The following is a 13,601-nucleotide window of genomic DNA, read 5'->3' as shown; positions in this document are numbered from 1 at the left end:
AGTCAGTTCCCTCGAGATGATTCTTGGGGGTTGCTGAGGGTTGCTGGAGGTTGTTCCTCTCGGTCCTTATCGGTCGTAGCGACCGATCGGAGCAGCTTTATCACATTCGAAGGCGATCATAGCATCCTCCACGAGCATATAAATCATTATGAGCGCGATTACCGATGATATGACTAGCGCGGCTATTTCACCTAGGGTTTTAATCCATCTCATGCAATCCCCTCGTGCAATCTCCTGTGAGGTCTCTTTGCCAAAAGTATCGAATGCCTTGACGAAATATTTAAAGAGGATGATCCAAGAGACGCACCTCGGTCCGTTGGACTAAGCAAGCTCTCGCGCGAAAATCCACACGCGTAATCCTCCGAGTGCAAAGTGAAAAGTAGTCAAGATAAAACGAAAGTGTACTCGTAAAAGGATTCTCGCGCAAAGCCATTTCGATAACGATATTATTTCAATTAGGGAACACAATGTAGTATAACGCTTTTGAATTTGTTCCATCTATGCACCGTCGATATCCTAAGATAAGAGACGTGTCTACATGTACGAAGGGATGTTTCTGCCAAGATAGCTCGACAGGAAATATTCCCGGAAAGCAGGATTATCGTATTAATTATCTATGCACGAAGTCAACGTTACTCCTATCTTACGTGTGCGACGCTGATAAATCTGGGTCTCGTTAATCGCACGGGGTATTATCAATATCTTGTATGCTTTAGCTCGCAGCTCAGAGGCGAGAGGACGAAGGGACTAACGGAATGATATTCCGAGGAATTAGGGAATCCCATCCGGCTCATTTACGGTCCAGAACCCTTCGAGGCTGCACGCGTTAGTCACGCACGACGGAGTCCTCTTTAAGGCTCGCGAGTGAACGTTGTTTCTACGTACCCAGGCGAGTCCCAAAGCTCTCGGTCAGGGCTTAATGCGCCTAATGGAACCTCCTGAGTGCCGTTACCAATTTTGCCGCGACTCTCACGATTTAGCGGTGGGCCAACCAACCAGGACATTATTAAAATTTATTGGCCGGTCAGCCGTTCGCAAACAGTCGCCGCCACCCACCGTCGGAATGTTTTATGATCCCCTTTTGTGCGCGCTCACATACTTAATTCGCGCGCCAGAAAAACTTTGTTATCGCGTTAAAAGCTAGTTTCAAAGATATATCGTAGAAATCCCAAGTTTTCAATGAGGGATGCCTTAAGATATTTCGTTACAAATATATATTACAAAGTTATTAAATCTTTTTTTAGTCTAATAATTAATCCCTACTTTGTTTTCATATCACTAGTGCGTTATTTTAAACAAAAATATTTGAAAATTTCTTTTTTTAGAAAAAAAAAAAGATTACAAAGAAGAATATTTGCATATCTATGCAGAGCACATTTTAAAAATCTAAAAATTCGAGTTTTTAAAACATGTTTTTCGTTAGTTTAATAAATAAATAAGTACCTATACACATATAATATTCTGCGTGTTTTTTAAATCATAAACTAGCAAATATTATGTTTGTTCTTTTCCTTTCTCTTTGATCGAGATTCTGATGAAAATATTTCAGTCGAAATTACTCATGAGAGAAGATAGGTGCTTCGCCTCGAAAGATGCAAATACCGTTCGATTAATTGTTAGCTACGGAAACATTTCAAGCTGCTCAACATTCTTGTATGACAGCAGGTGGTTAAGTGTGCCTATCGTCTCCTATCAGTGCTCTAATCGGAACTGTTCGACTTCCTGGAGTTCCACGCGAAGTATCTAATTAGGAACGACCTTTGCTGATGCCTATACGACCATTTATCACGCATCTCTTCGTTGCTATTACCTGTGCCGAAATTCGCGAGAGGCAGATTTCATCTTAGATAACCCATTCGGAATTTATGGTATTCGTATTGTCATCGGTTCTCGAAATTATACAGATGGAAAGAGTGATCTATTTCTTTTTTACAAACGAGTTTTACTTTGTTTTATAAGATTTCTATCATTTCCTCTATACTTAATTTAAAAATGATTTAAAATATAACAAGATATAAACTTTCTATTTTGCATTAAAATTTTTATAATTAGTCCTAAAATATTTTCTGTGCTTTTTTTTGTATATATCAACTTTTTTTCTAGACATTAATAAAATTCCCATCTTTCCACGCAAAGAAATGTTCTTATAATTAAAAATTGGAATTATAATTTTGTCAATTTTCTAGAAGAAAATGCAAGTTTTTCTTATCTGAAACGCACATAAATCACGAAGTTAGTCATGTATTTTCAAATTGCCGTTTGTAGAAAGTAAATGACGTAAAATTTTCCAGAATGTAATAACAACGACAGTAGCAGCGACAATAATAATCTCGAACAACTGTGTACGCAATAAACATGACGAAGAAAGACGGAAGTTTCAGCCGGTGCTGAAAATTTCATCTCGCGGCGGCGAGGTAGAAACTTATTCGACGCGTTGCCTTCCGTGATATTAGAATATATCTCGGGAAGTAGGATCATCATTAATTATCCGTGCGCAAAGTCAACGTTGGCCAGAATCGCGCGCGTCGGTAATAAATCTAGGTCTCGCTAATCGTGTGATATTGCAGCGTCGTTTGCGCATTATTCGTTGCGCGTAAACTTCGTGCTTGAGCTCGAAGTGTTTCCCAAATATCGGTTCTCATAGCGGGGCGCTGGCTTACCATGGAGACGAGAATAATAATGGACCGGGAGAAAGAATCCAACTTACCGCATCGTTGTGATTCCAGAAAATATAGGCAGGTGGTTCTGGACTCTGCAGGACGACGCATGTGAGATTGATAGTGCTACCTCGATTGATGAACAACTCTGGCGCACCCAGAATCTCGGTTTTTGGCTCTGAAAAATATAAATGTCATTTTTTTTAATACGAGAAATTCTTTATCCCAGGCTATGGGGAGTGCATTTATGCGAAAGAGAGGGGAAGCAGGAAGAAGGACTAGGAATAGGACTTTTAGGTATAACAGACTATGTTCACATGTAAAAGTGACTTATTAACAGGACTATTTTGCCAGCGGAAGAGAACAGTTAGGTGCCGCAATAAGTTACGGTGTGTAATTAAATATTACATTACACGAGAGTAAGAGGGAGAAATATTTCGTGTTTTTCTCTCTCTCTCTCTCTTTCTCCCTTAGCAAATGAGAGCGCGTAACTCTTGCTCGGATTAAATTCACGAATCCGAGTACGCGGAGTTACGTCTAACGCTTAGAATCCTTATTTCATGCAAATGTCAGACAGTTATCGCGGAATACTTCTCAGCGATATGTTATGATTTCTCAGTGCCAGGCGGTCGAGCCGCCTTCGTCGCGCGACTTTTCTCCGCATTAAAGTTGAGAATCCGAATTCTGTATCGCGCGTCTCATGACTTTATGTGTGCTTTATGTAAATAACAGATATTTGTTACGTCGCGCTTCGGGGCGACAATTTAGCATGCCGACGCATGCAGAAGGCAACTCGGTCTCTCGTGCATCGGATTAAATCTAAAGATTTAAAGATGAGATTCCGTCGCGACCCAGAATTTTACGTTTCTTTCATGTAAATGTCTCCTGGCTCGACGCGTCTTGTTTTTTGCGATTCTTCAGCCACGCGTTAGCTTATAAAAAGTACAATGACGCTGGCAGGATAGGGCTCTGCCTTTTAACGCAAAACGTCGTAATACTGAATCTTATTATTCATATCATCACAGAGGATCTAGCTACGTGTTTGCAAAACGAAAAGGCAACATTCATTACCGTCAGCGCACTATAAAAACAACAAAGCTAATCCTCTCTATATCTTTTTATCTCGAATATTCTGCGAGAAAGAACTTACCTAACCTGCCATAAACGCCGCGTTTGGATAACAAAGTCTATTTTCTGATAGCTCGTACATTTTGTTCCAGTAAACACCTTTGCGATTTTTAAATTATTAATAATATTTACGTAATTAACAATTTATGATGTATTACGATAGACTTAAAAATACGCATGGAACATTTCACGTGAAAGGGGTCCATCTAAAAACAAATTGTTTGAAATTTTTACAATGATAATGAAAACATGTTAGTGGACATAAGGTTGATGATAAAAAGACAAGTATTACAGGCTTTGCATCAAAGATATTGAAGGCTATCGTTTAAATTAAGAAAAGAAATTTTTCTTTTTTTTAACGTTTGTAGCTAAAATTAAAACATTTTTAGAGACATGATTTTTTAAGGATTTTTTCCATACTTTCAGATAAAAACGTTAACTTTAGTGAGAAAAATTTAACAGTATTGAAAAAATAAAGTTTTTAGTTTTAAATAAAAAAATAAACAGTTATATCCATTTTTTAAAATCTGAAAAAATACTTCAATAGTAGAATATTGTATCATAAATCAAATTTTGGATTTGCAGTGAGATCCTCTCGAAAACGAATATTTTTTCCATTACAAAATTATATTTTCAGCCAAAAGCTAGATAATATCAATTTTTACTGGTCAATTATTTAATATTATGTAAATAATATATTTTTAACAAATAACTATAAAATAAAAAATAGTAATATATTCTTTAGACTTATTTACTTCGCAATAAAACGAAAAGACTTCACAACTATTTTTTTATTTGCTCTTAATCCCAAAATTTACTTCATGGTGCAATATTCTACATGTATTGAAGTATTTTTGAGAATTTTTTCAGATTTTTAGAAATTGATATAATCAGGTGGACCCCTTTCACGTAGAATGCCCCACATATAGCTTTTTTTCACGATTCGAAAATGCACATCACCTACAGGAACATCTTTTAACATTTTTAGTTAGAGGTGATATAATCGCAATAAAAATTTTTGCATATTCGTACAAACGTAGTCTGTCATACGCTATCGGAAAGGATCGCAATAAACTTGTTGTTCATTTTCTCCCCAAGTTCACATTCGAAATTCAAATTCGGGAATCGAAGCGGCAAGATTGCGCCGCGCCGCGCGTCGTGGCTTAGAACGAGCGACTATCCCTCGTCTAGGGAATAGACATACACAACGAGGTCGTTATGGGAAGTTGAATCAGGGGCTCGCATCTGTCGGGAGAATTATGCAGAATTACACGCAGTGATCCCGGCGGGCAGGAATTATCCTCGGAAGTCTCTATCGGACGCCCGCTACCCTTTTATACCATCCGCGCTCGTCCGATAATAGTCCGTCACGGAGGGTGAATTGTGCCGCGATTACGCGTGCACATACACACACATCGGGAATTTATTTATAATGCCGAAAAATGCCGACCAAAAATGTCCATGCGTTTGGATATTTATAGTTTACGTTCGGACGGATAGACGAAGGAGCGAACGGTCCGTTTTCTGTCCTTTTGTGGTGTTGAAGAGCGATGCGGTTGACCTGGCCTCTGTGCCTGCTTTCGAAAGAGCACTTTGAGGCGCTTCATATAGAGAGAGTATCCGGTATCTGTTACTGCGACGACGAACGGTGCGGCGGCAACGGCGGCCTGTTCTCGCTACGTGTGAGTGTGCACGTATTATGGGGGAGAAATAGGAGAAGAGAGAGAAAGAGAGAGAGGTCAACCGGTAGATCGATGTGAATATTTTCTGGGCGGTCTCCTCCTCCTCCTCGAGGATTGACCGAAATAACCGGGCAGCGTGCTTTACGGCTTTTGTGCAACGGATGATACCCGGGGACGACGGTTAACCCCTTCCGAGTGGTTAACGGTACCGAGACATTCCCTCTATCTTTGTCCCTACGTTTGCGCTTTCTCCTTCCTCTACGCCGCGAAGCTCTTTCTTCCGGATTTCTCTCTGAATCCGGATTTCGACTTTAAAACCTTCCGACGTTTATTTTTAAGTCTACGGCACTTCGTTATATTTCGCATCCTTGTCGCCTGCCTTCCTTCTTCCCTTGTTCCTTTTATTTTTCCACCTCTAAGCTCGCTCGTCCAATATATGCTTTATGTTTCTATTTATTTTAAAATTTTCAACTGTTCAAATGCGCAATGATATGGTTAATATTTTTATACATTTTTTTTTACTCGTATATCTCATTAATCCAAATTACTTCGCTCACACATACTTTTATATCCATTTAATAATTTTTCCATTTTTTTAAATTTATATCAATTCTATATATTTTTCTACAATTAACACTATTATCTATTTCATTATCATTTTCAGCATACCGAAAGGACATTGGATTTGCACTTCCCCAGCTCCACTTCGCGTCCGTGGGTTTCCCAAGGTAAATAAATTCAGTCATTTGTATACGTACATTTTCCTAATCTTCGAATTTGTTCCCCTGTCGATAATATCGCTTATCAGGGAGGGAAAGGGATAGTAAAAGTGGCGCCTATGAACTAATCGATATCACGAATATACGTGAAACGCTTTAATATTGGTTAACCGCGAATGAAAGCCGACCTCGACAGACGATAAACCTCCAAGGCTTGGTCAAATCCTTCAAAGAGTTTCCAAAATTCTCGATCCACTCGCATCCTCATCTTACGATCTCGAATAAATATTTTAAATAAATGCAAAAGGTTTAATAACGTCAGAGGGAGGGGGGGGGAGAGGAAGTGGGATATCGCCATTTCTTTAACCAGTCATAATCATTGTTTGTATTCTTTCAAAGAGTTGGACGAGAAGGTTGACAAGAGGCCATCGTCGATCGAGGGACACTTTGTACTCTTTAGCTAATTTTTAAGTAATCGTTAACACACGTAACCATAAATCATTTAATCAATTAATCAATTAATCATGATGCAAAATCATAATCTAGATATAATCTTTAATAAAAATTAAAATCAATCTCTTTGAAAATTCTGTGGAACCTCGGCGAGAAGAGGCAATGGATGTCACCGAAAATATGGAAAATATCAAAATTGAAGTTTCGGAATCATCAGGCATGAGCAAAATAAAAAATTAAAGATTGTATATAGACTTTGATCAAGATTGATTAAAATCTTAATTGCATAGAATTCACTTTAAAATAAAATTTCATAGAAATCGTAAATGACTTTTTTTTTTTAAGTATATAGAGCTAGCTTATACAGCATTGACATAATAATTGTTTATAAGAGGATAATTGTATCTTTATATTTAGTAGTCTGATTATTAAAACGCCTTTTATTTTTGTAACAAAAGGTGAAAATTGTTTAATCGCATTAAATATACAAGTATATATAATTACTGATAAATAAAGAAAAAAATATTTTTAAATTTCGTATGTGGAAATCGTTTCGATAATAGGGTAACTTGAGAGAGGAAGAGGAGAAGAGGGAGCAAAAGGCGATGTCCCGCGTAACGTTCTCATTTGAAACTTTATTAAAGAAGTTTGTCACGCGATTTTGCGACACGGGTGCTCAGATGAATAAAAGATGTCGATAGACGACGGGAGTAAAATGTAAACTAGGATAAGTTGGACGTCTTGAAGCGTCGTTCAAGAAGCATTCGCGAAGAGCATCGTCTCGAGAAATCGATTTTGTCTTTGCTTCTCGTGCGACGCGTTTGAAATTGGGACATTTTGGATTCGGATTAATGTAATAACGTTTCATGGGTCTGATGAATAAACGTGAATGGAATTCTAAAATTACAGAAAAGCTATAATGTATTAGAAAGAATCAATTCTATTCTATACCTGTAGAATACAAAAGTGAAAAAAAAAATCGATAATTGAGTTATGATTACATATCTTTTTCATGAAAAATTGCAAAAATTAAATAGAAGATTTCGAGGAATTTAAATTGTCGATAGCTTTAAAGCTTCCAATAATTACGCGATTAAACTCCTTTGTACAAAAAAAAAGAACAGTCAAATTTATAGAGAAAAAAGAACAAATTCTTTCTAATAGATTCTTTTTTCTTAAATTAAATACGTTTTTCATCCTCTCTAAAATTTGAGCTTGCATTTAGCAGTGTATTTCTAAGGTACATTGGACCTGTAAGACCTTTATCCGCTTTCTCGATTTACCTATTACAATCGATCGATTCGATCGAATACATCGCCAATATATGCGTCATTCGTGCGAGAGCTACACATTCAGAATCCGTATTTGTCGAGCGCGTAGAATACACTCGCTCCCGATGCTTGACCTAAATAAAGCACAATCGTGAATGCGCGTTCCTTCCTTCCTGCTGCGGTTTCAGCAAGGTGCAAACTGCATCCGGTCAGTTCGATCCGGTCGATCCAGTTCGGTTTACATCTCGGTCTTGGAAAACGTGCGCTATACGCGATAACAAATGGTACACTGTCCGTTGCATCGATTCAATCCCGTACTTTTCTCGTCGCATTCACTTCGAACTTAAGATAAATGCAACCGAATGTGATTTACATGTTTGTCTCTCTCGCGGATTTTTATTCTCTCCTTCCCTCGTTAATTATCGAACAAGCGAGCGAGTTTACTTAATTTTTATTTTATATTATGTATTAAACTTTTTAAATTTATATAAATATCGGGAAACGCAAAATTATAATACATTATTTTTTCGTTGGACGTTGCTAAACTTACGACAAGTAAGTCTTTCGCAAAGAACGTTTTAAAATATTGGAAGAATCAATGCGGGTTGAAACAGTGAATTCAAACCGATCATCCTTTGTAAGCGTTGATTGAACTGCATCGAACTTAAGGGATACAGTGCACTTCCTGCTTTACGAATACGGTGGACGATCGCGCATGAGACGAGATGCTAAATTGCGTTTAAGCGACCCGATCACGGTGATGTATGTGTTTGCCGAATACAGCAACTCGATGCAAATAGACAGTGAAACGGGGAAACGCACGATCGACTAGAACGAGCGACCACGGTTGACACACGGTGGACGAGTCGAATGAAAAGCGCCGTAGGAAACGAAGATCTGTTTCTCGCGCTACGAACGAACTAAGCTTGATCTGATTTGCGAAATGAATCTTTACGTTCGGTCATTCTCGCAACCGTCTCGTCGGCAACTTCTCTCGTAGCGTCCTCCATCTCGTTGCCCTCTTTCTGGAAATCTGAGCTTTTCAATCTCTCCAAAAGAGTACGTCTAGAGAGGTGTAATTTCGCGATTGTGGCTCTGTTTTATGTTCCTCTCTATCCAGATAGAAATACGGTAAACACGTCGATTAAAGTTGGAATTAAACTCACGAAGTTGAATTGGGTCTTCCGAAAATGTCACTATCACGATCGATTATCATTTTTAGTGATTTAAATAGAATGTCTATAAAGTACGTTTCCATTCTCTACGTTTCGAAAATGATTCAAAATTATGAAAAATCGCGAAATACACGTCCGATTATTTCGAGGAGCTACTCTACTCCTTCAACCCTCTTCGGAGTAATCTTTCGGAATGATCAAATAGATATTTATAATTTTGCGCAATGTTGAGCCGTTTCCGAAATATAGAGGGTGGGAATAGATTGTATAATTACTCTGTATATTATGGATAATAGTGACGTATATATTATGCTACTGCTTGTGATATTTACTAATCTCGAATGAAATATTTTAGAAGAGTAATGTAGCAAAGCGCTGTAACGTACCGAACTTACGAGTAAACTCGTCGGTAAAAACAGGGAGTCGCATCACGAATTATGATACTCATGCCGGCTATGTTTGCCGAAAGTGGGTCGCTCTAGTACATCCCACTGGGAGTAAATTGATTCTACGCTCGGGGGAGGAATACGGTAAATGCAAATCGTCGCGTTCTTCTTCCGCCCCAATGGGAAACGCCTCGACTAGTCCGGGTCGGACCCGCACTTTCGATAGCTCTCCAAATGTCGCTCTCCGTGTTTCCGTTGCGTCCGTCGAAACCGTGTTACACCTCCGTCGAATACCATCATCGAGGAATGGCGCCCGGGGTCGGCTTCTTCTCTCGTTCTCACGCGTCACGGCGACGGAATGTAAACTGGTTATTCCTCGGTCGCCCATTCGAGGTCGAGTCGGTAGATAGAGACACGAGCGTAGGGAAAGGGACTGTATACATACAGTGGGAGTAAGCAAAATGCAGAGATTCATGAATACAGATTTATCGGTGTTCTTTGCTTTCTCCAAAATAGAACGAAACCAAACAATATATTGGAAAAGAGATTTGTATGTAAGATTTGGGATTTTATTTTTATTTTAATAACATTATATGACGTATATACCTTTAAAGACTTTTACACTCTACTTATTTGATGAAAATTTAAATATGTGTAATTGTAATAAACGTTCGAATATATAAAAGTACGCGATAAGTATTTGATAATGAAAATTTGCTACGCAATATTTTTTATTTATTTCACTAGACAAAGATTAATTAAATTCGATTGGAATTTCGTTGAGGACTAGCCGGCAAATAGCATCTCAAGTTGCTTCCTGTGGCATCACACTATCTTTTTAAATAAGACTAGACAAAACAGGGGCTACTCACCTTAAGGCGAGTTGGAATATACACAACATATGAGAGTTTATAACATATCTAGGCTATCTAACCACTAGATATGGTATGTATTACAGATATCTCTCGAGATGGAGAGCGACGAGAAGAGAACAACATCCATCGCCCCTGACTTGTGATAAAATAAACGAACCGCAGTCGGTCCGCCACGTCGCACGTTTATTCCGGGAGTATTAAATATTTATTGGACTAAATAGATTTTTTTCATAACTCCCAATTGACAGACTCCTTGTTCGAAGGCCGCGAATCGCACCCTCGCTACTTGGTAGTAGATATCTCTTCATTGGAGCGTTGCGCATGATGGTTACAGCGCATCACGACGTCTCATACCGAGTGCCCGTGCACGAGGCAATGCCGGGCTGCGTTATGGCATGTTTTCCCTGTGTGCATGTTACGCAGCTGTCTGGTTGTGCGAGGCTTACACGCTCTGTCTCTGGCGATCGGTTCGGTCCTAAGCGGTAAGGTCGGATTCGGATCGGTTGTCTTAGATTCGCACATTTCTCTTGGTCTCGTCCACTATGTCTCTCTTAGATCCTTGATACCTCTTTTGGATTCTTTGGATCTGGGGTTGGAGCTAGTAGTGAATCTCGTTTACTCTGACTTTTGATCAAAACTTAGTCTTGGCAGTCCCGCTCGTGTCGAGAGGCTGGCTCTCATTTCTTGATTCGTCTAGAATGCTTGACGTTGGCAATGAGTACTTCTTCTCTCCTCACGTCTAAGTGCCTTGTCTACACCTGCTAGTGATATAGCATCCTAGGCTGCGTTCAGATTCCCCACCCGGGTGCACCCAGATGTCGTTTTATCTTTGTTGTTTACCAAATGTTAAACAAGGATAGAATAATGTCTGGGTGCACCCGGGTGGGAAATCTGAACGCAGCCCTAGTGAATCACTTGCTTTTTTTGTTGAAATAAAAATACCTTTGTGGAAAATAGAAATTTGATTTCAACAAATGACTTATTAACCTTTTTAAAAGTTAATAAATTATATTTAGAGATATGTTTTTAAATTATATTTGTTAAAATTAATTGTTTCATTTAAATAAATAATTATTTAATTCAAAGAAAATATTAACAGAAATGTAAAAAATAATTTAGTTGTTCTGGTTTTGAAAATATATTTCTTTCATTAAAAAAAATTTGCGTTGCACAATCCAATTGTTTCTTTAATTCTAATAAAAGAAACAATCAAAAAATGTCTTCGAGTCAAAGAAACTTTTTTTCAATCATATAACGGTGTATAAATTTCTTTGAAGCAAACAAATATTTTTTTCACTCAAAGAAACTTTTCTCCGGGTGTATAAGAAACAACTTTTAAACTTATCGATTTCAAGCGTAGTTTTAATTTTTAAATCTTATGTTTGTTTGTTACAGTAATCACCGTAGCTTCGTGGCTGATTAACTCCGTTCGTTGCGCATCGGATCGGTGAGTCAGAAATCAATTTTCGTATTACTTTTTAATGTTTCGTAAATGTCCTGCGCAGGATCAAAGAAAAATTATTAATATCTCAATACACGTACGTACTCGTAGTTAGAATACCCAATCTCTTCGATGACAGTCGCTCACAAAGTTAGCGCAGCGAGAAAGTCAATCGGCATCGCGGAAAAGCGACAACCATAACTTGGAGAAATCGAGTATCGATGCAATGCACTTTTTCAGATAGGATTGCGACAAGTGTTATAGTCATCGTTCGCAATTTTTACACTGATTAAAATGAATGTAGAATTTGCTCATTCCTTTGTTAACAATTTATTCGCTTGCTTCAACTTTATACATGCCACTTTTGGGACAGCGAATCGTATATTTTTAAGCAAAGATCAAAATCCCGATATCACGATTATCTCTACTACAATCGCGATTGGTTTCCACATGGAAAAAACAATTTTTACGATGGAAACTTTCGCTAAAAAAGTTCACCAGATTGAACGACTATGAGTTTGAACGGATTTGACGCTTTTTTCTCGCGAACCATTTGGACCGAGGTCGGGTCCCTTAGACGGAAGGATATCATCGATAAAAGCAAGTTTTCGCTGGCATCGCTTCTCGTCCGAATGGAATATAAACGGAGCCGGTTTTCCCCTACATCCCTGTTTGCGTTCGCGTAACGTGATCGAAGAGGCGGCCAAGCAACTTCCGCAAGCTCTCTCCACGACGACCGTCGTGCAACTTTACCCGTTCGAATCTGCCATTCGCACTGCTTACTTTTTTACTGACCATCAGGACCAGTGGTCTATGCACGAACCTTCTCCCTCTTTTTACGTTTCTCCCCCTTTTTTTTAAGGTCAGATTGGCCAATGCCATTCGTCATATGAAAGACTCAGTTTTATAGGACACTCCGCTCACAACATAATCGTTTTGTTTTCATCATTGTATTTTAAGTGCAAAAATTTGTTCTTTGTAAAGTATTTAAGACGTTGGAATAGAGTGATAATTGATAGCGTAATAATGAAATGTAGAGCCAGCAATGGGTTTGGATAGGTTAATTAATCTGCTCAATTCGCAACATCACTAGCATTCATAATTAGACGTCAATACTACTATTATCGGTCGGCGATGATATGGTTTCGCGCGTATTATCGCAGATTCTATCGATCCCTCTTTCACGAGAGTTCCGTGGATCCCGTAATCACGAGCATTTCCGCGATACATGTACCACCATCTCGTCGAAAAGCTCGAAATTAGTTTTACCGTCGCAATTACCGTCGCCGAGCGGCGGAATTTGATTACACGCAAACATCGATTCGGGGCGGTTGAAACGAGCGATTGCGATTTTATTATCGTGTACATCGTGGTCGTAGCCGGCGGTCTGCGCGGCATAAATCGAAAAAGCCGTTCTTGTCGCGTTTCTATTACCAGCGTTGTAGTCGACGCGATGGTGCGAGGTCGAAAGGAGAGAGCATTCTAAAAAATATATATCTCGAAAATAATAACATGATGACTGTAAGTTATCGTGCACCGATAGTTCTCGAATGGTCGATAACGGTGCGGTTATAGGTCATTTGAAAACTGTTAAATGAGCAATAGCTTACAGTCGTCGCCATAGTCATATGTTCGAGTATCTGGGTAAATTGGGGATATTATGGCCATAGTCTGTAATTTCTCCAATAATTGCTAAATAGTGCATTCTTAAAGTCATTTTAAAAGATAATCGATATTTACAATAATTATTACTAATATTACTTATTATTAATATTACTTATTAATAATATTACTTATTCGAAATAATCTTATTT

At 38.5% G+C, this 13,601-nt stretch overlaps 2 protein-coding genes across 6 annotated transcripts in view; one reads left to right on the top strand and one right to left on the bottom strand.

Annotated features, from left to right (window-relative positions):
• Positions 1-13,261, top strand: part of LOC113002954 — a 61,617-nt gene extending 48,356 nt beyond the window's left edge. The window contains exons 3-4 of the mRNA XM_026130179.2: positions 6,132-6,195; positions 11,742-13,261. Of these exons, the coding sequence (XP_025985964.1) occupies positions 6,132-6,195; positions 11,742-11,769 (92 nt within the window). The 3' untranslated portion in view covers positions 11,770-13,261. The remainder of the gene's footprint in view (positions 1-6,131; positions 6,196-11,741) is intronic.
• LOC105200821 (zwei Ig domain protein zig-8) overlaps positions 1-13,601 on the bottom strand; it is a 308,484-nt gene that overhangs the window by 11,474 nt on the left and 283,409 nt on the right. For all 5 annotated transcript variants that reach the window (XM_011168567.3, XM_011168568.3, XM_011168569.3 and 2 more), the window contains one exon: positions 2,708-2,835. In XM_011168567.3, the coding sequence (XP_011166869.1) occupies positions 2,708-2,835 (128 nt within the window). The remainder of the gene's footprint in view (positions 1-2,707; positions 2,836-13,601) is intronic.

This window comes from Solenopsis invicta, chromosome 2, assembly GCF_016802725.1.
Source record: "Solenopsis invicta isolate M01_SB chromosome 2, UNIL_Sinv_3.0, whole genome shotgun sequence".
Lineage (NCBI taxonomy): Eukaryota > Metazoa > Arthropoda > Insecta > Hymenoptera > Formicidae > Solenopsis > Solenopsis invicta.
This window is presented reverse-complemented; position numbering and strand designations above follow the sequence as displayed.